Source organism: Ictalurus furcatus, chromosome 29 (assembly GCF_023375685.1).
Source record: "Ictalurus furcatus strain D&B chromosome 29, Billie_1.0, whole genome shotgun sequence".
NCBI lineage: Eukaryota > Metazoa > Chordata > Actinopteri > Siluriformes > Ictaluridae > Ictalurus > Ictalurus furcatus.
In genome coordinates, this window is record NC_071283.1 from 7,452,654 (window position 1) to 7,471,635 (window position 18,982).

The 18,982-nt window shown below is 38.1% G+C and overlaps 1 protein-coding gene across 12 annotated transcripts in view; it reads left to right on the plus strand.

Annotated features, from left to right (window-relative positions):
• The window catches only part of vit (vitrin), a 38,803-nt gene extending 21,734 nt beyond the window's left edge, over positions 1-17,069 (plus strand). For 4 of the 12 annotated variants that reach the window (XM_053619144.1, XM_053619145.1, XM_053619146.1 and 1 more), the window contains 11 exons: positions 1,203-1,277; positions 1,421-1,486; positions 3,029-3,085; positions 5,112-5,174; positions 7,986-8,033; positions 8,256-8,315; positions 8,686-8,833; positions 9,598-9,701; positions 11,739-11,965; positions 12,644-13,157; positions 15,916-17,069. In XM_053619144.1, the coding sequence (XP_053475119.1) occupies positions 1,203-1,277; positions 1,421-1,486; positions 3,029-3,085; positions 5,112-5,174; positions 7,986-8,033; positions 8,256-8,315; positions 8,686-8,833; positions 9,598-9,701; positions 11,739-11,965; positions 12,644-13,157; positions 15,916-16,094 (1,541 nt within the window). In that variant the 3' untranslated portion in view covers positions 16,095-17,069. The remainder of the gene's footprint in view (positions 1-1,202; positions 1,278-1,420; positions 1,487-3,028; positions 3,086-5,111; positions 5,175-7,985; positions 8,034-8,255; positions 8,316-8,685; positions 8,834-9,597; positions 9,702-11,738; positions 11,966-12,643; positions 13,158-15,915) is intronic. The other 8 variants (XM_053619150.1, XM_053619152.1, XM_053619154.1 and 5 more) reach the window with 4 other exon arrangements.
• Positions 17,070-18,982: the final 1,913 nt, after the last annotated feature.

Below are 18,982 nucleotides of genomic sequence, written 5' to 3' on the forward strand. Positions count from 1 at the left end.
ACAGCATTTTAAAGATTCCCCATGTCCTTTGCCATGGCAACACCAAGCCCTGTCCAAGCAGCTTAAATCCGTTCTCATGAGCCCAATGGCACAGAAGCAACCTGTCGCACTAAGCTGAGGGCCTCAGATTTGGGATGGTGCCAGTGAAGCTCAGGATTTTAGTGTGCAGTCAACACAAGAATGAATTGCTTATCTTAAAGAGGGCATGGAAGGGTTAGTTTGGGTTAGTTTTTTGCCTGATTGGATGTTGTAGGACTGAGTTGGTATAAGAGACATTGTTGCAGATCAGCCTGGTTCATTAGGTTTGCATCTGTGGAATTTGTTATATTGTGGCCTTAGCTTTATCACACAGTCAGAAGAAGTAAAGCAGGAAGTTGCCTTTACTAAAAATTGCCCATTGGAATTGTTCGCCAAATTCCCATGAAAATTTCCAGTGGCATCACATGTTGAATTAATACTTATTACATATGGGATTTTAATTGGAGGGTTTATTTGATGATTATATGATAAGCTTACAATCCACTTGAGTTTCAATGGACAACAATTGAAATTATTTGTTTTTAATGGGGTTTCTACTAGAAATGTAGTGATTAATCAATTAGATTAATTGTATTACATAATATACAATATCTGTATATTACATTCTAAATATATTGCATCTTGTACAAATGTAATTGGTGATTATCAAACTTTAATAAAGGCATCCTACTGGTTTTATGGGAATTTTATGGGTGCCATGTTAATTCCAAAGACATTCTGGTCTATAGGTATCCTTCATGGCAGGCCAAGTGGGAGTACTTTTCATATAACTCTATAACTATATAAGTTTATAACTTATATATAAGTTATAAACTTCATAAACTTCATGGATTCCAATGGGAATCCCATGGGAATTCTCCTTAAGGGTGTCAGATACTCAGACATACTTGTAAAGCTGCCTGGAGTTAAACAATAAGGAAGCAAAAAAACAAGATGAGATCAATGATGAGACTTTGCATAAAATATTTTACAGCTCTGTTTACTAATGTGGCTTTGTGCATTCTTAAACAAGAGAGCTCAAATCATGCTGTTCAAATCATAGGTCACAGAAGTGTAATTTTAGAATGTGGCATTGTTGAAAGACATTTGGGTGTTGGGTCTTACCACTAATCACCTGGGAACTGTAAGTACATTGTGAGTATCTCTACAATCTCTCCATTCAGCCCTTGTTCGGAGAAAATGGCCACATCCTGTCTACGCCCAACCCAATTGGTTTTCTGGTCCAAAGAGACCAACAGGTATCTTGCATGGTGCTTGCGATTTCTCAATTTCTTCACACAGTACATCTCTGAATGCCATTCAGTAGCAGTATGTCATATCGGGAATGTCATACAGAGACATACCATAGTTGCAAATTATGATGTTAACTTTCTGTGTTCAGATGTTAGTAACTCTGAGCCAGATACAGGCTACACATGGAGCAATGTGGACACTGTTGATTCTCCAGGTAAGATACTATGTTATTCAGGGAGTTGGGAGAAGAGGCATTAAATCTACATTCATCTGCATCAGTATCTATGTCACTGTGGTAAAACATCATCCATGCAGATGTATCTGTTGCTCATTTGGACTGTCATGTTGTAAGTATGTTTTCAAGGTGTCTTAACATAGCTCTGTCTGTGTGCTGCCCATATGACTTCCATGCTGTATGCATATACATATGCTGCTTCTATATAACATGAGCCATATGGGTTTACTGATGATTCATGTAATTGAAGATTCTACATTTTTGGTCCACTTATTGTAAATCAAAAATGTTTTTTTTTTTTTAAATGTAAAAAAAAAAAGTCTTAAATTTTTACATGACTACTTGTCATGACTATCCCTCTAAATAAAACAGCATGTTTTTGTTACTGTCCATTTAAAACTGTTATATGTAAATTACCGCTGTTCTAATTGAATAGTTGCCTTTGAAAAAAAACTGCTCAGAACTGTTAAAAAAACCTGTTAAAAACAATTTAAAAATAAGCTAATAGTAATTCTACAATTATTGACTTGATGACTAACTAGCTATCATTAGAACATTCAGAATGGTGCATACTTTGTAAGATAAAGCGGCCTCATAATCAGTGGTCATACTGAATAACCATAAACAGAAGAAGTATGAAAATTAAATTATAGTACTTGTGGAATGTGGGTCTGCTGTCTGGTAAAATGTTGCAATTGCCTTATCCTTTTTGACGTAACCTGTCCTGTATTGTGCCTCATTGAAAATGCATCTCATTTTTAGATTTTACATGTTTTATTTTAAACTAAAATGCTCAGGAAACGTAGATAAAATAAACTTCAGCCACATCATTTGAGTGATGTGATGATGATCATCTGGAACTGGCTGAAAAAGCGAATGGGTGAAGCTAACCTGTTTTAAAGTGAACAGGGGTGGGACTACCCTGCTGTAGAGTGAATGGGTGGAGCTAACCTGCTGTAGAGTGAATATGTGGAGCTAACCACCTGTAGAGTGAATAATGAGTCTTTATTGATCACATATAGTGATCACACAGTGAAATTCTTTTCTTTGCATACCCCAGCATGTCAGGAAGTTGGAGTCAGAGTGCAGGGTCAGCCATGATGCAGCACCTGGAGCAGACAGGTTTAAGGGCCTTGCTCAACAGTAGCAGCTTGGCAGTGCTGGGGCTTGAACCCCGACGTTCCGATCAGTAACCCAGAGCCTTAACTGCCAAGCTAACCTGCTGTTGAGTGAATGTGTGGAATATTTAAATGTGTTTGTTGCTATGACATTGAAGAAGCAACAAAGCCAAAATTAGTTGTTTTTGCAGCTTCACAAGTCAACCTTATGGACTGGGGAGTGAGTGGTACATTTTAAAACATGTTTAACAACGTTAAACTATATTAAGCTCCTTTATTAAAGAAAAATTTGGGGCTCCATTAAAGCGGCCCTTAAATCAGATCAATCACAGACATCTTGTGCATGTTTCCCCCAGTGCACAAGACTGAACTGTGTCTGAAATACCCTGCTCTTTCCTTACAGCTTCAGACCCAAGACCAGAAATATCAGAGTATGAGCGCTGGTACTTTGGACAGTATCGTAAGTGATCTTTCATTTTTGAGTCAAAAAGGTGTTTCAGTATTCAATAGTTTAAATATTACAGGTCAGTGTAGAATATCGTTTGGCTTGAACATTTATTTAAAGGAGTCATATTATGATTTCTAATGTTTTCCTTTTGTTTGTGTGTGTAATGTACTGTATCTCTTTCTGCATGTATAAGATCTGTAAAGTCACAAAGCTCATAGTCTCCTCCGAAGGGGTTTATTTTATCTAACAGAGAACACTGCTCCAGACCTGTCCAAAATGTGTCGTATTAAGTCTAGATATAATTTCCGTAACATGTCTTCATCACAGCGTGCACCATCAACATAATCCCACCCAAAGGCAGACACGAAGAGAGAAGGCGAGGCTTCAGTGAATTCAGGCGCCATGTTGCTGTGTGTTTCGATGTGAAAGCAAAAACTCTTTGTTTAGCCTTCCGAAAATGGACAAAATCAGGAATCAGTGGTTAATGTTTATTTATAATGCTGTTCCTGAGTAGTGCAACCCGAACATTTGCTTGTGCACAGCATATTTTACGGAGGACAGCTTCCTGAACCTGGGTAAGTACAAGGGAGGCTATACACGAAGGTTACTCCTGAGAAGTGGGGCTATTCCCACTTTGCTTGGACAATCTTGTGCTTCTGAATCAGAACCTGTAAGTATGTTTGACTATTTTATGAAGTATCTGCTATTGACTGTCCAAATACAGAGTTTTGTGTTGTGGCCCAGGGCTCAGTTGTAGATCTCTGCTAACATGCTAGCTAAAGTTTGCTAAGTTGCCTCAGTTATTTAGGGTTTATTTATATGTTGGTGGTCTGACAGAGACGTTGACTGTAGCTTCTGTTGTGATTATATTTCGAAACGGTTTATATCAATTGAATCACAAGAATCTTAGCTTTCCAAAGATATATCGCATGAGTACCTACATAAACACAGAAGCTGTGTACAGCACAGTTAGTCCTGCTGGCGGGGTCGGGAATTTACATCATATCTGAAAGGTAAGAGAGTTACAAAATAAAAACTTACCGCTGCAAAAATTTCTGCTCAAGTCATGTTTGTAAAGTTGGTTCCGATTGATCATCCACGTTTTCTGAATCTGACTCGGGTTCGAACTGAGACAGTAAAACCGACAACATGTTGCTTAGAATTGCTTTAGAAGCCTTGGAGGCTGAATAAACCAAAGGACGTTACATTTCCGACACACACTTGAGGTTTTTGGCCAATCACAACACAATAGGTCAGCTTGCCAGTCAGAGCACTCTGGGCTTTTTGGAAGGAGGGGCTTTGGAGAAATTGTAGCATTTCAGGCAGCCTGGGAATAGAGGTACTACAATAATTACAGTTTGTGACTTTTTTTACATTAAAGCATGTTAACATATTCTATTACTCCCAATAAACAAAATAATTAACGTTTAAAAATGTTTAAAAATCATGATGTGACTCCTTTAAGCCATATTCATCATAAAAATTATGGATTTATGGTGTTTGAGCATACCATGTACTGAAAAATGTCTGAATGAGGTACATATCTGTACAGGTTTAAGTGTATCCTGGCAACATGAAAACAGTGTTTGTTTCGCATCTTTGATGCAGTGTTTTCTTTGATACTGACTTTAAATTAAATGGTGTGCAAACACCCACCCAGGCATATCTGTATTTTGTTCGGCTTATTTTTAGCTCTGAATGCTTAGCACTTAGTAAACACGCTATAAATAATAAACAAACCATAAATGCACTCTGCCACCAAAAGGCATTGCTAAGTCCTCTTAGTGTTTAGTTCTTCTAAATTAAAGGGCAGGATGTACAGCCTTTGTGATACTGCCAAGCCATCCAAGCTACAAGGATCTGGGTTTTGGAGCGGTAAACACTGGCAATGTTTTTGTGCACACACCCCTGCACATAAACTGTTAAATGTGCAAAAGCAGAGGAGTAGCAAACTTCTTTCCATTGAAGAAACAAGACCAGGAGCGTGTAACACCTTTTGGTATTTTTGCATTCCTTATGCTTGCATTTCTATTCTCAGCTCCTCAACCAGCAGATACAGACAGTGGACCAAAGCACCTCCCTGAAACTCTCCATACGAGAGGTACGTGATTGTGTCACCAAAATATTAAAAACTGATTTCATACACAAGTACATCTTACCTAGCTTTGTGTATTACTCTCTGGAGCACAATTCATAAACCAATTCTTAAAGGTCAAATCTGTGTGCCTGTGAAAATCTGGGGAAACAGGTGTGGTCTTCTTTTATACATACCATAAGTCAAAAAGTGAGTCCTACTGCATTTTATGGATGAGTTATGGCATATGCGTAAAAAATAATTCTACTTCATATTTCACATCATAACATCCACATGCTTGGCTTCCTGAGTCCTCAGTAGTAGGCCATTTCCAAAGGTTTGAGTCTACCGATCAACTGTGACCAGAATGTATTCATCAAATTGTCGTTTTCTATAAACAGTATATACAGTATTTCATTGTTCACATAATTTGCTGAAAAGCAATAGCGTTGATAATGTATAAATTAGTCATGTTGTGATCTAAATGCTACCATTTGGACTATAGAAACTACCTGTAAAGTTCTGATAAGTAGAAAACATGCAGAGAAATGATCCGTAATAGAAAGTATAAATAATGTGTCAAAATCTTACTCAGTTAAAAGTGGAAGTATCCAAACAAAAATGTACTGAAGTGTCAGGTGGCAGAGACGGTGACAGTTGCAGAGTCATCAGTAATCGGGAGAATATGAACATGATAATCAGTGTGGCGTGTGCGTGCTGTAGTCTAAGGTGGCCATGTTTCTAGGCAGAGGTGCATTGTGTGAACTGTAGTTCAGTGCAGATTCTGATGTGACCATGACATATTCATCCATCCATCCATCCATCTTCTATACCGCTTATCCTTTTCAGGGTCATGGGGAACCTGGAGCCTATCCCAGGAAGCATCGGGCACAAGGCGGGGTGCACCCTGGACAGGGCACAATCACATACACACTCATTCATACACCCATTCATACACTACAGACACTTTAGACATCTTTGGACTGGGGGACTCCAAAGATCTTTTGGACCGGGGAGGAAACCGGAGTACCCGGAGGAAACCCCCGCAGCACGGGGAGAACATGCAAACTCCGCACACACAAGGCCACGGTGGGAATCGAACCCCCGACCCTGGATGTGTGAGGTGAACATGCTAACCACTAAGCCACTAAGCGACCATGACATAAAGTAACTAAAAAAGTTGCTACTTTCAAATGCCCTCAAGAATTAAAAATGAAAAAGTAAATGTTTTTAACTGATAAAATTAAGTAATGTTTTCACGTGAAAACTAACTTTGCTTACGTATCTGAAGATGTTATAAGGAACTACACCATTTTGCCTGCTCAGTGTTTGTAAGTTTGCTAGTCATATCTATGACTAATGCTATGTAGTTTGCTCATCCATTATTCGTAATATCCTGTAAATAACCAATGTTTACCTTTAGCTAGAATTTGTTTTGCGGTCTAGCTAATTATGTTAGCTACTGGAATCGATGCTAGATCTAACCTGGCATTAGCAAAAATACAGGCTAGCTTAGTTAAATATATCCAGTTAATGTAAGCAAATTAGCGAAACTTACTTCAACAGGATTTTTCTAATTAGATGGTGTTCATGCCTTATAGGGAGGCAGAGGAGCCATGTTTTTTTCTACAATGATGAATTTAGTGATTTATAAGGTCTAAATTAAAAAATGTAAGTCTTTTTTGTAATGGTTTTCAGGGTGTTTTTTGTGATTCTTGTGGCCAAAAATGCTTGATTTAGCTGCAGCTTTTTTCAAAGTTTGCGATGCAATTTGTAGAGTCCTTTTTGTGCTTTTTTGGCAGAAGACTATTTGAATTGGCGAAAATGCGATTTTACGAAATTGTTTTGCATGGTCTTTCTCAGTGATGTTTGTTGGTAAATGAGACCTTTTTAGCTGTACTCATGTTCGACGCACATGACCTGAATGTGCATTGTGATGACGAAACATGACATGTCTTGGCCCAAATCTGTGGAAAATCTGCAGACAATTTGCAGTAATTTGGAAAAATTGCAATCTCCTCCAAATATTGCAGAGTTTGCTTGATTTTGCATTCATTTCTGTGATCGCAAAATCCTGGAGGTACTGAAGAGCATTTCAATAATGTGCAAGTAAAGTCTTAATACTTTACCCAAAATAATGTCTAAGTATAGTAACAATGTATAATAACGCTAGTATTTTCCACCCGTTATGATAAGCATTGGCTGAGTAAAATGAAGTATTTGTTTTTGATATGAATCTTGGTAGTGTACTCTTCACACCCCATATTGCAGCATTCAGCTTGTTGGAATTGCAAAGCTCTGCTCATTGGCTGAATTAAGTGTTAAAGAAGCCACCGATTTATCATGCCATGTATGAAACTATGTAGTGCTCTACTTTGGGAATCTGTTTTTTTTTGTTGTTGTTGTTGTTGTTTGTTTTGTTTCGTTTTGTTTTTTGTCCAGAAAAATAATGGAGTATATTCAGTGCATGTTTTGATGCACCACAATAGGTCACTTATATAGTAAAGAGTGAATAGTTTGGACTTTGGATGTTTCAACACGACTACTGTTGCAGAATAATGTATGAATTCTGAAGTGCATGAAATCATTTACACTGTGTGAATTAATTTGCCTTTTGTAGCCCTATATTAGTGTCCTAGTTCTCCTGAGACTAGTATTAGGAATAGTGAGTAAGAAGCAAAATCAGACACAGTGACAGTGTTTAGTTTGTCACACACAGTTGTACCAGTGTCACACTTTCATGTGAGCTTCTGTTGAGATATTGAGAGCTCTATGCTTTTGCTTTATTGCTTGGATGCTTGGTGCCATGATGTGATCTGTGTGATGTTAATGTCACAGTGGAGCCAGTGGAGGTGTGGAAGCCAGAAGGGAACCCGTTTGATTTAGGTGAGGCAGTTTGCTTGGTTTGCTTTCTCTTTCTCGCTCACTTACTGCAACATTTTCCTTCTGGAAAGACCCAGAGCTGATACCAGGGATTTCATATCATGTAATTATAACTCATTATAACAGGTTGAGTTGCTCCTCTAATGTGATCAAATTAACCGAACTGACTTGAATACATTCTGCATTTGTGTTAATTCCACATAAAACATTTCTCCTCCTCCCTAGACCTTAGTGACCGAGGGAAAGACCCCTTACCCAGAGTTCCAGACACTCAGGGAAACACAAGTAGGTTCACTCTAGTTCTTTCAGTACCTCTGAATTCCTGTAACACATGCATACTTACATGGAATGCCTTTGATGTTGACCTTCAGTTACAACAACGATAAGATATTGAACACTGCAAACAGACACCAATGAATTCCTGGATAATTGGATCATTTCTTTTTAAAATTGTGTACTAATGAAACAGCCTGCAGCAGGAATCACTCTACTCCAAAAATCCATGCCATCCATCCAACCATCTAGTTATCCATCCATCCATTTTCACTACTTTTTGCTATATTTATACAATCAAGGTTAATCTTAAGTTGCTCCACTGGCTGAAACGTATCTCAGAGTCTATAGTACATGGATATGCGTGTATCTTTTACTGCAGACTGTAAAGTTGACATCGCCTTCCTCATGGATGGCAGCTGGAGCATTGGCAAGCGTCGTTTTAAGATCCAGAAAGACTTCCTGTCGGAGGTTTCCCAAGTCATTAATGTAGGCATAAATGGCCCAATGATGGGGATCATCCAGTATGGGTAAGCCACCCTCTTTTTGTCTACAAATGTAACTTAAATGTAAATCTTTAGTGAGAATATGAAGAAGATATTGGCAAGAGAATATAACAAAGTGGTGCTTGAAAGTTTGTTAGAATTTTCTATATTTCTGCATAAATATGACCTAAAACATCATGGGATTTTCAAACAAGTCCTAAAAGTAGACAAAGAGAACCCAATTAAACAAATGATACAAAAATATTATACTTGTTCATTTATTTATTGAGGAAAATGATCCAATATTACATATCTGTGAGCGGCAAAAGTATTATCAGATTATCAGTTCATTTGAAATAAGAGTCTAGTGTTAACTAGCATGCAAGTTATTCTGCCAAAAATGGTTAAAGAAAAATAAAGTTATTGTTTTGGAATGGCCAAGTAAAAGTCCTGACCTGAATCCAATAGAAATGTTGTGGAAGAACCTAAAGCAATCAGTTCATGTGAGGAAATCCACCAACATCCCAGAGTTGAAGCTGTTCTGTAAACACAAGATACTAAAAGCAAAGGTTCACATACTTTTTCCACTCACAGATATATAATATTGGATCATTTTCCACAATAAATAAATGAGCAAGCATTATATTTTGTCTCATTTGTTTAATTGGGTTCTCTTTATCAGCTTTTAGGAAATCTGATGTTGTTTTTGATCATATATATGCAGAAATATAGAACAATCTAACGGGTTCACAAACTTTCAAGCACCACTGTACAGTATATTAGTTATTTTTTTCTTTCTGGTTCACAAGGGATGATCCAGTGACAGAGTTCAGTCTACGCCAGTTCTCTAGCTCCAAAGACCTCAAACCTGCTATTGACAAGATTATTCAGAAAGGTGGACTCTCCAATGTGGGTGAGTGAAACATAGATCTGATTTTAATTTAACAAAGCCACTACTCGCATCACATAGCAAGCAACAGAGGTACTAAAAAGCAGACAGTATCTATAGTAGTACACTTCAAAAAAATTATCAGTAAAGCAAAATAAATTCTGGACTAATTATTTGCCAATAGAATAATAACATTATTAATATAGCAAGGGTTATTGACAGTAGATTGAGTCTTAAATGATTAAATAACCAATTTAAGCCATCATCGCATATGCTACTGTTCAACATCCACCCAAAATGCATGAGCACATCATATTTATCATCATAATTGTACAGATCATACAGTGAGTTTATTTGGTGTATTTCCTCAACCCATTGTAATAAATTCCTGGCTCTGATACTGCTGGTTATCTCAAAGTTACAGAGTGGTCTCTCTACCTACCTATCCACATTGTGAGACTTCAGCAATCTGGAAACCTGTCAACTTCTAATGAGAACAACACTAATTCATGCACGTGCTGCCTTGTGCGATTAACTGACGAATTCGATCACATAGTTTCCCACAAAGAGGCTGTCATGGCCCTCTAGGATTTGAAACCCCCGAGCTATTTCCACTGGGTCAGTGCATTTCGACAGCTGATTATCCACAATTAAAAATCAAAAGGGATTAGATAGTTACTCACTGCAGAAGCATTGCATTCTTGGAACTAAACAAGAAACTTGAGCAGCAGCTTATTTTAAATTCGACATCAGCAAAACATTAGACTTTCTCTCTCTCTCTCTCTCTCTCTCTGCAACATAAGCATGTGAATGTGTAAAGGCCACAATTATCACTTGGATTTCACTGACACTGCCCATATCTACATATGTGAGGTTGAATTAAATCTAAAATTGAAATGGGAACTGTTAAGTACATTATAGGGCTGCCACTAAACACTGGTGATTTTGTTTCTGTTGACCAAATGTGGATTTTTTTCCACTTACTTAGCTTACATCTGACATTGTGTTTCAGACATTATGTCCATGTAAGCCAACTGTGTGGTTGTTTTCCCTGATATAACTTACCTGCTCAAGACCATCAACAAATAATTAGTTGAATCAGTCAGAAGTAGGGAAAACAGTACAGAACCTACTGTCTGGTAAACACAAAGGAGTGGAGTGTGATATAAGTATCCTTCAGTTAGCTAAATTATGACATTAAGTGCCTGTGAACTTTATGCCTGTATTAGACCATGCACATTATTGTTTGTTCTTATAAAGTAATGCAGCTATGTACTTTTCTGTTTGTTGCAGTGCTAAACAACTCAGAATGAATATTACCAATGGGCTCATTAATAAAGCCAATTGCTAATATTGTTCCCAGTAGTTGCTGACCACTGTTAGGTATCTTAAGCAGCTATTAAAAAACACTGAATGTTTTACGCAGTGGCACAGCAGGTAGCATTGCTTCCTCACAGCCCCAGTTTCCCCAGTTTGATCATGAGCACAGGTTGCTGTCTCTGTGCAGCTTTGCGTGTTCTCCATATGTCCATGTGGATTTCCACCGGGTTCTCCAGTAGGTGCAAGTAGGTGGACAGGCTACTCTAAATTTTGCCTAGGTGTAAATGATTGAGTAAATGTGAGTGTGTGTGCATGGTGTCCTGTGATGGACTGGCATCTCATTCAGCATGTGTTCCTGCCTAACCCAGTGATCATAGGATAGGCTCAGGATCCCCTGAGACCCTGATCGTAATTAAGTGGCTACTGAAGATGAAGATGCATATATTACACATTGGCTAGTGGAAACTACTAAATGTTAGATTTATTGTAATGTTTGCTTACTGTGAAACATTTGTGAAAAATCTTGCTACCTATGATTCAGTGCTTTCCTGCTTGCTTTCACTCTCTGTTTGAGTTAAACATTTTCCAGTCCTATAGACCTTCAAAAAAACAACAACAACCAACCAACCAACCAAACAAACAAACAAAAACCATACTGCACCCCATCTGAAACAAGAAGTCTGTGTATTCAGAATGGTATTGTATTGACTGGATACTTGCTGCCTCCTTGTGGTGATTTAGGGACAGCCCTCTTTTACGTCAACAAGCATTTCTTCAGCGATGCTAATGGAAACCGAGGTGGGGCACCCAATGTCGTTGTGGTGCTGGTGGATGGCTGGCCTACAGACAAAGTGGAGGAGGCTTCAAGATTGGCACGGGAATCAGGCATCAATATCTTTTTTGTTACCATTGAAGGCCCAGATGACAGTGAGAAGCACAATGTGGTTGAGGCCAATTTTGTGGACAAGGTAATCTACATCTATATTAATGGTGTAATGTAACGCTACTATCTGTATCTGTTTAGTGCTCCAAATATCATTATCTGTAATCAGATTTAAACCTAAAGAGGTTGTTGCCTAAACCAGTAGCATTGTTTTGGGTTTTTTTGTTTGTTTGTCCTGGATCTACTGGATCTAACAGGTAATGGACCTCAGCTACATCACTTGAGTTCATAATTGGTCTCAACCAGAGAACATGGACCAGTTTTTTCAATCACGCTAAGCTAATTATTATTCAGTCCCTCCAGGATTTTGCAATCGCAGAAATGAACGCAAAATCAAGGAAACTGTGCAATATATGCAAGAGCTTGCAATTTTTCTAAATTACCGCAGATTTTCCCACAGATTCTGGCCAAGACGCGTCATGTGACATCATCACAACGTGCTATGTGACGTCATTACAATGCACATTCAGCCAAAGGCCCCTTCGATTCAAGTGCGTTGAACATGAGTACATCACTGCAAAAGACTATTCAAAGCAATTTAGTGCAATTGCAGTTTCACCAATTCAAGTAGTTTTCCGCAAAAAAGCACACAAAAAAAATGAGAAATTGCATCACAAATTTGAAAAAAAGGGATCATGTTCATGTTTCAGTGCATAAAAAATTGCAAATGTCATTATTTTTATGTTTAATTCTATTCTACCAGGCTGTGTGCAGGACCAATGGCTTCTTCTCACTGCCAGTGACCAGCTGGTTTGCTCTACGTAAGGCAGCGCAGCCTCTGGTGAAACGTGTGTGTGACACAGACCGGCTCGTGTGCAGCAAGACATGCCTGAATGCCAATGACATCGCCTTTGTAATTGACGGCTCAAGCAGCGTAGGTACCGGCAACTTCCGTACTGTGCTGCAGTTCGTGGCCAACGTGACGCGTGAGTTTGAGATCTCCGACACGGATACACGCATTGGTGCTGTGCAATACACTTATGAGCAGCGACTCGAGTTTGCTTTTGGCCAGCATAACACCAAGGCTGATGTCCTAAATGCCATTCGCCGCATCAATTACTGGAGTGGCGGTACTAGTACGGGTGCCGCCATCACTTATGCTGCTGAGAAGCTCTTCAGCAAGTCCAAGCCAAACAAGCGTAAGATCATGATTGTCATCACAGATGGGCGCTCCTATGATGATGTGCGTGCGCCCGCTCTGGCAGTGCACCGCTCAGGTAAGTGTTACAGAGCACAGTACGTTTTACAATCTATGGGATTGTTTGAAAACCTACTGAAAGCAGCTGATAGTGAAGATTCCACAATTTTGGCCAATGCAAAATAACCATCTGTATCTCTATCTGTGTAGTGCTCCAAATATCCATATTTGTATATGATATTGTGTAAGCTGGAAGCTTTTTTGGTTTAGGTTTCTTTTTTTTTGTTAATTAATTAAATAAGAAACCTAGCACTATGCCCCTGGAAACACTGGAAAACACCAGAGGTCGAAATGCCAGCACTGTCAGCATGGTCTGTGATTTCTGGCTCTGACAGTACTTCAACCTCAGCTACATCACACAATTTTATAATTGGTCTCAGCAAAAACTAATATTAATATATGTACCTGCTCCCGACCTTTTTAACAAATTTTTAAGGTTTTGTTTCCCAAAATGTAAACGCACTAGTTGTCTAATATGAACCACCAAGACCCTGACCAGGCAGTTAATAACCTGTAAATGTGTTATGAAGTGCCACATATTCATGTTAATTAATGAGATCTATGTTTATCATTCTAGATTCATATCTGACTGCTCACTTGTGCCCACATGAAAATAACAACATCCTGCTTGCACATCTATTTTGGTTGCACACCCTTAGTCTCAAACAGAAATAAAAGAAAAGTTATAGTGCGCTTCCAATACATATCTATATTTGACACTTTTGGTTTTGTTGTTTATTTACATACATAATGTCTATTGACTTTGTTCTTATAAATATGAACACAAAGTATATATTCATAAGCATGAACAAGCATACATCATGCAAAAAATGTTCTGGGGCAAACTGCACCAGGTGTCATAAAAGATGTTGCCATGGGTTGGGAAAATTTCATGCAACAAGTAGCTTCCTAAAGTTCTTAGGGACAGCATTATTAAACAACACTCCAATGGAAAAAGCTGCAGAGCCATAGCAAAGACCTTAAACATCCCTATCATTACAGGTAGTTTGATAATATATATGTGGAAAGTTAATGGAACCACAACTAACTGTCCCCGACATGTTCGCCACGTAAGATTTCACAACGCGCACTCAGACTAATGATAAGGAAGGAAAAAAGAGAAACCAGCAATCACTCAAAAAGATTGCAGGACAACCTGAAAGTAGCAGGATCAACAATTACGAAAAGAACAATAAGCAATGAACTGTAACACAATCGTCTCCATTCAGAGATGCGAATCTAAAAATTGCAGAGCATTTAGACAAATCAGAACTCTTTTGGAACAAATATAATTTCTCTGGCAATAATTCAGCTTGTCATGTTTGGAGAAAGAAAGATTGTGTATATGATCCCAAGAGCAGTGAAGTACAGAGTATCATGATATATGGGGCTGCTTCACTGCAAATGGTACTGGGGCATTACACATCATCAAAGGAAACATGAATGGAGCGATGTACTGGGGAATATTAGAGGAGTTTCGGCCAAGAAACTCAATATGGGGATGAAGATTTCAACAAGACAATAACCCCAAGCATACAGCCAAAATAACTGGATGAAGTGAAGGTGTTCGCATGACCAAGCCAATCTCCTGACTTTATTCATGAAGTATTCTGAAATTGCAAGTCCCTCATAACCTTGGGGAATTAAAGATGAATTGCCAAGAGGAATGGGCCAAAATTTAACCACATTGCTGCAAAAAGCTAATTACTTCTTACTGCAGATTCCTTGATGCTGTAATTGCCAAAAATGGCTTTGCGACAAAGTTCTAATGCTGTTAATTTGTGGTGTCTGAATACGTTTTTCCCTATAAATTTAGTTTTTTTTAAACATATCTTTGTTTATGCTTAGGAATACATACTTTTTGTTCATATATACTGTATAAGTACTAAGACATTATGTGTTTAAATGTAAAGTAGATATATGCACTGGAGGTCTATTAAATAACAAAAAAAGTGTCTGAATGCATATTTCCCCTCACTGTATATGAATGTTACTTGTATTTTGTACTTGTATTATGTTCCAAACTTACTCAGAAAGACTTTGTGGTAAAAAAACAAAACAAACAAACAACAGTTTTGTTTCGGACCAAAGGCCAAAACCTATACTAAACTTCTGAGACCTGAGACTCAAACCAGGACCCTTCAGTAGTGCCAAGTCCAAGACAAAGACTAAGTATTAACCTTCACTAAGACTCTAAGTGCTCATTCCCAGAACAATTCTTTTTAAGTTTAGAGACCCATGGCATGACTCAGACATGGGGACCCAGTCAATGTCTGTCCCACTTTAGAGGCTGACTTCAAGACCATAAACACTTATCCATGGAATATAAGTTCTTGAGACTCTGGCCTAGACTGAGTTTTGCCTCCAGACAGAAGACTCTGAGTGACGTACAGAGACCATAGTTATTCCCTGAGTGCTATCGATATTTGAAGGGTCATGTGCTTTATTACTTTAACTGATTTGTTAAGATAACAGCACAACTGAACACTGATCCACTATACTGTACAGAATCTTGAACCTCCACTTTGGTTTTGATTTCTGTAGAGATACAAAAACCGTACTCTACACACTGGAAGATTCTGTAAATGAACGTGTTTGTGGCATTGCCAGTGAATGCCAATGCCAGAATGAAAGGATATGGCATAGTATATCTTACTTGAATTTGTTGTGTACTTTGGTATGTATTTGCACATAACAAGCCCACATGCATTCAGGGTTTGTTTGAAAGGCTTCTCTTAATGTTTAACTAAATGGAAGTGTTGTAACTGTTTGATCAGGTGTGATTGCTTACTCCATCGGCATTGCCTGGGCTGCACAGGATGAGCTAGAATACATCGCCACAGACCCAGACAAAGATCACTCCTTCTTTGTGGATGAGTTCGACAACCTCTACAAGTATGTGCCCAAGATCATACACAACATCTGCCACGAGTTTAACTCTCAGCCACGGAACTAAGCCAGGCATGGACAAATGGGATTGGATCAACTAGAAGCCTTAATTCCTCCAGAAGTATTTTATCATGGTGTTTGCTGTAATTTTACCATTAAAAACAACAACACACATAAGGCCTTATTTGTGCTATTGAGGCATTATTAAGAGAAGATTTGGCCAGATTCCATTTTTTTCAAGGTTGGAGCTTTTCTTACAGCACAGAGATTTGGGATATTTGATGTTAAAGTATGTATTGTAAAGAAGCTGTGCAGCATGCAAGGCTTCAAGGAAGACAGTTGTCTAGATGTGAGGGATGTGAGAACTTGGTTGTTAGATAACATATGATAGATTATATATTTAAATAACACAGTACTAATATAACTATTACACCTCTACGATAAAATCATACAACAAAAGTTTTGCTAGCTTCATATACAAAGACAAAAATGCTAGTTTTTTTGCAAACAATTTGCCTAAGTACAAGATTCTTCTAATAAATATGATATAAAGAAAAGTCTTGTGATGTAAGGTTTAAAATGTATGTATGGGTTTTTGAAAGCTATTTTTGTATTATATGTGGCTCTTTCACAAGTCTAGACATGTTTCTGTTCTACTGATGCAGTTGATAGATTATAATACTTTATGCATGTTAAAACTGAAAGACAATAATGCAAGATGCAGGATATGTTTCTAATCACAAAATCAACCTACTTTCGACTAAAATTAATAGCCATTTGGTTGAACAATTGATGATTTGACTAAGTGAATGATGAATTCTAACATTTCTGTTAATCTGCATGACTGTAAATTTCTCTACCTTGTAATTCAAACATACAATATTTTAAGATAAGATTATAAGATTTTTAATTTTCACATTTCTGTAATATTTGTTCTGTTTGTACATATGCATATTAAAAAAAGGCCCATTGCTGTTGACTGTGTAAGTGGCAGAAATTCCTATTTTAATGCAATTTTTAATAAAAGATGGTATTGAAAATCTGCAAGGGTGGCTGCTTCATGTATACAGTATTTTATTAACACCGACGTTATTCAATTCAATTCAATTTTATTTGTATAGCGCTTTTTACAATAGACATTGTCTCAAAGCAGCTTTACAGAAATATCAACACGGTATACAGATATTAAAGGTGCGAATTTATCCCAACTGAGCAAGCCACTGAGTGGCGACGGTGGCAAGGAAAAACTCCCTAAGATGATTTAAGAGGAAGAAACCTTGAGAGGAACCAGACTCAGAAGGGAACCCATCCTCATCTGAGTAACAACAGATAATGTGAAAAAGTTCATTATTGACTTATATGAAGTCTGTATGGCCTTAGGAGCAGCCATAGTCCCAGCAGTCTGGAATTGGAGAAGATTTGTGCTCCATCCAGAGGCAGAAAGGATCTGGATCTCTAGTATCTGCATAAAATCGTGTGTGGCTCGACAGAAGGAGAGAGGGAGAGAAAAGATTATTAGGACTGGGAATTAGTATAATAGAAAGTCTAGTCAGGGTAGGCTTGAGTAAACAAATACGTTTTAAGCCTAGACTTAAACACTGAGACTGTGTCTGAGTCCCGAACACTAATAGGAAGACTGTTCCATAACAGTGGGGCTCTATAAGCGAAAGCTCTCCCCCCTGCTGTAGCCTTCACTATTCGAGGTACCGTCAAATAGCCTGCATCTTTTGATCTAAGTAGGCATGGCGGATCATAGAAAACCAAAAAATATCGCTTAGATATTGTGGCGCGAGACCGTTTAGTGCTTTATAGGCTAATAAAAGTATTTTATAGTTAATGCGGGATTCCACTGGGAGCCGATGCAGTATTGATAATATTGGTGTGATATGGTCGTATCTTCTAGTTCTAGTTAGGACTCTAGCAGCTGCATTCTGGATTAACTGGAGTTTGTTTATATTCCTACTGGAACATCCAGACAGTAAGGCATTACAGTAATCTAATCTAGAGGTGACGAATGCACGAACTAGTATTTCTGCATCATGTAGTGACAATATATTTCTTATCTTAGAAATATTTCTGAGATGAAAGAAGGCTATCCTAGTAATATTATCTACATGAGCATCAAATGATAGGCTGGAGTCTGATCAGAAAGATTATTTCTAGCTACACGTGATCCTAATAATAGTATTTCTGTTTTATCAGAATTAAGTAAAAGGAAGTTAGTTAACATCCAACGTCTAATGTCCTTTACACAATCCTCAACCTTACTAAGCTTCTGTCTGTCCTCTGGCTTCGCTGAAACATACAACTGTGTATCATCAGCATAACAGTAGAAGCTAATTCCATGCTTACGAATAATTTGTCCTAGGGGTAGCATATATAAAGTAAAAAGCAGTGGGCCTAAAACAGCACCCTGTGGAACTCCAAAGATAACCTCAGTATGCGTGGAGAAGTCTTCATTTACATCTACGAACTGATAACGATCGGTCAGATAAGACCTGAGCCAGGAGAGGACTGTTCCCTTAATGCCAACAACATTTTCTAATCTATCAAGGAGAATAGTATGATCTATAGTATCAAAAGCTGCACTAAGGTCGAGTAACACAAGCAGCGAGACACAATCCTGATCAGAGGCCAGTAGTAGGTCATTTACTACTTTAACTAACGCTGTCTCTGTGCTATGATGAAGTCTAAATCCTGACTGATACATTTCATGAATGTTATTCCTATGTAAGTACGAGCATAACTGCTTTGCTACAACCTTTTCTAAAATCTTAGAGAGGAAGGGGAGATTTGATATTGGTCTATAGCTGGACAGTTGAGAGGGGTCAAGGTCAGGTCTTTTAATCAAGGGTTTAATAACTGCTAATTTAAGTGATTTAGGTACATAGCCAGTGCTAAGGGAAGAATTGATTATATTTAAAAGTGGTTCAGTTACTCCTGGAATTACATATA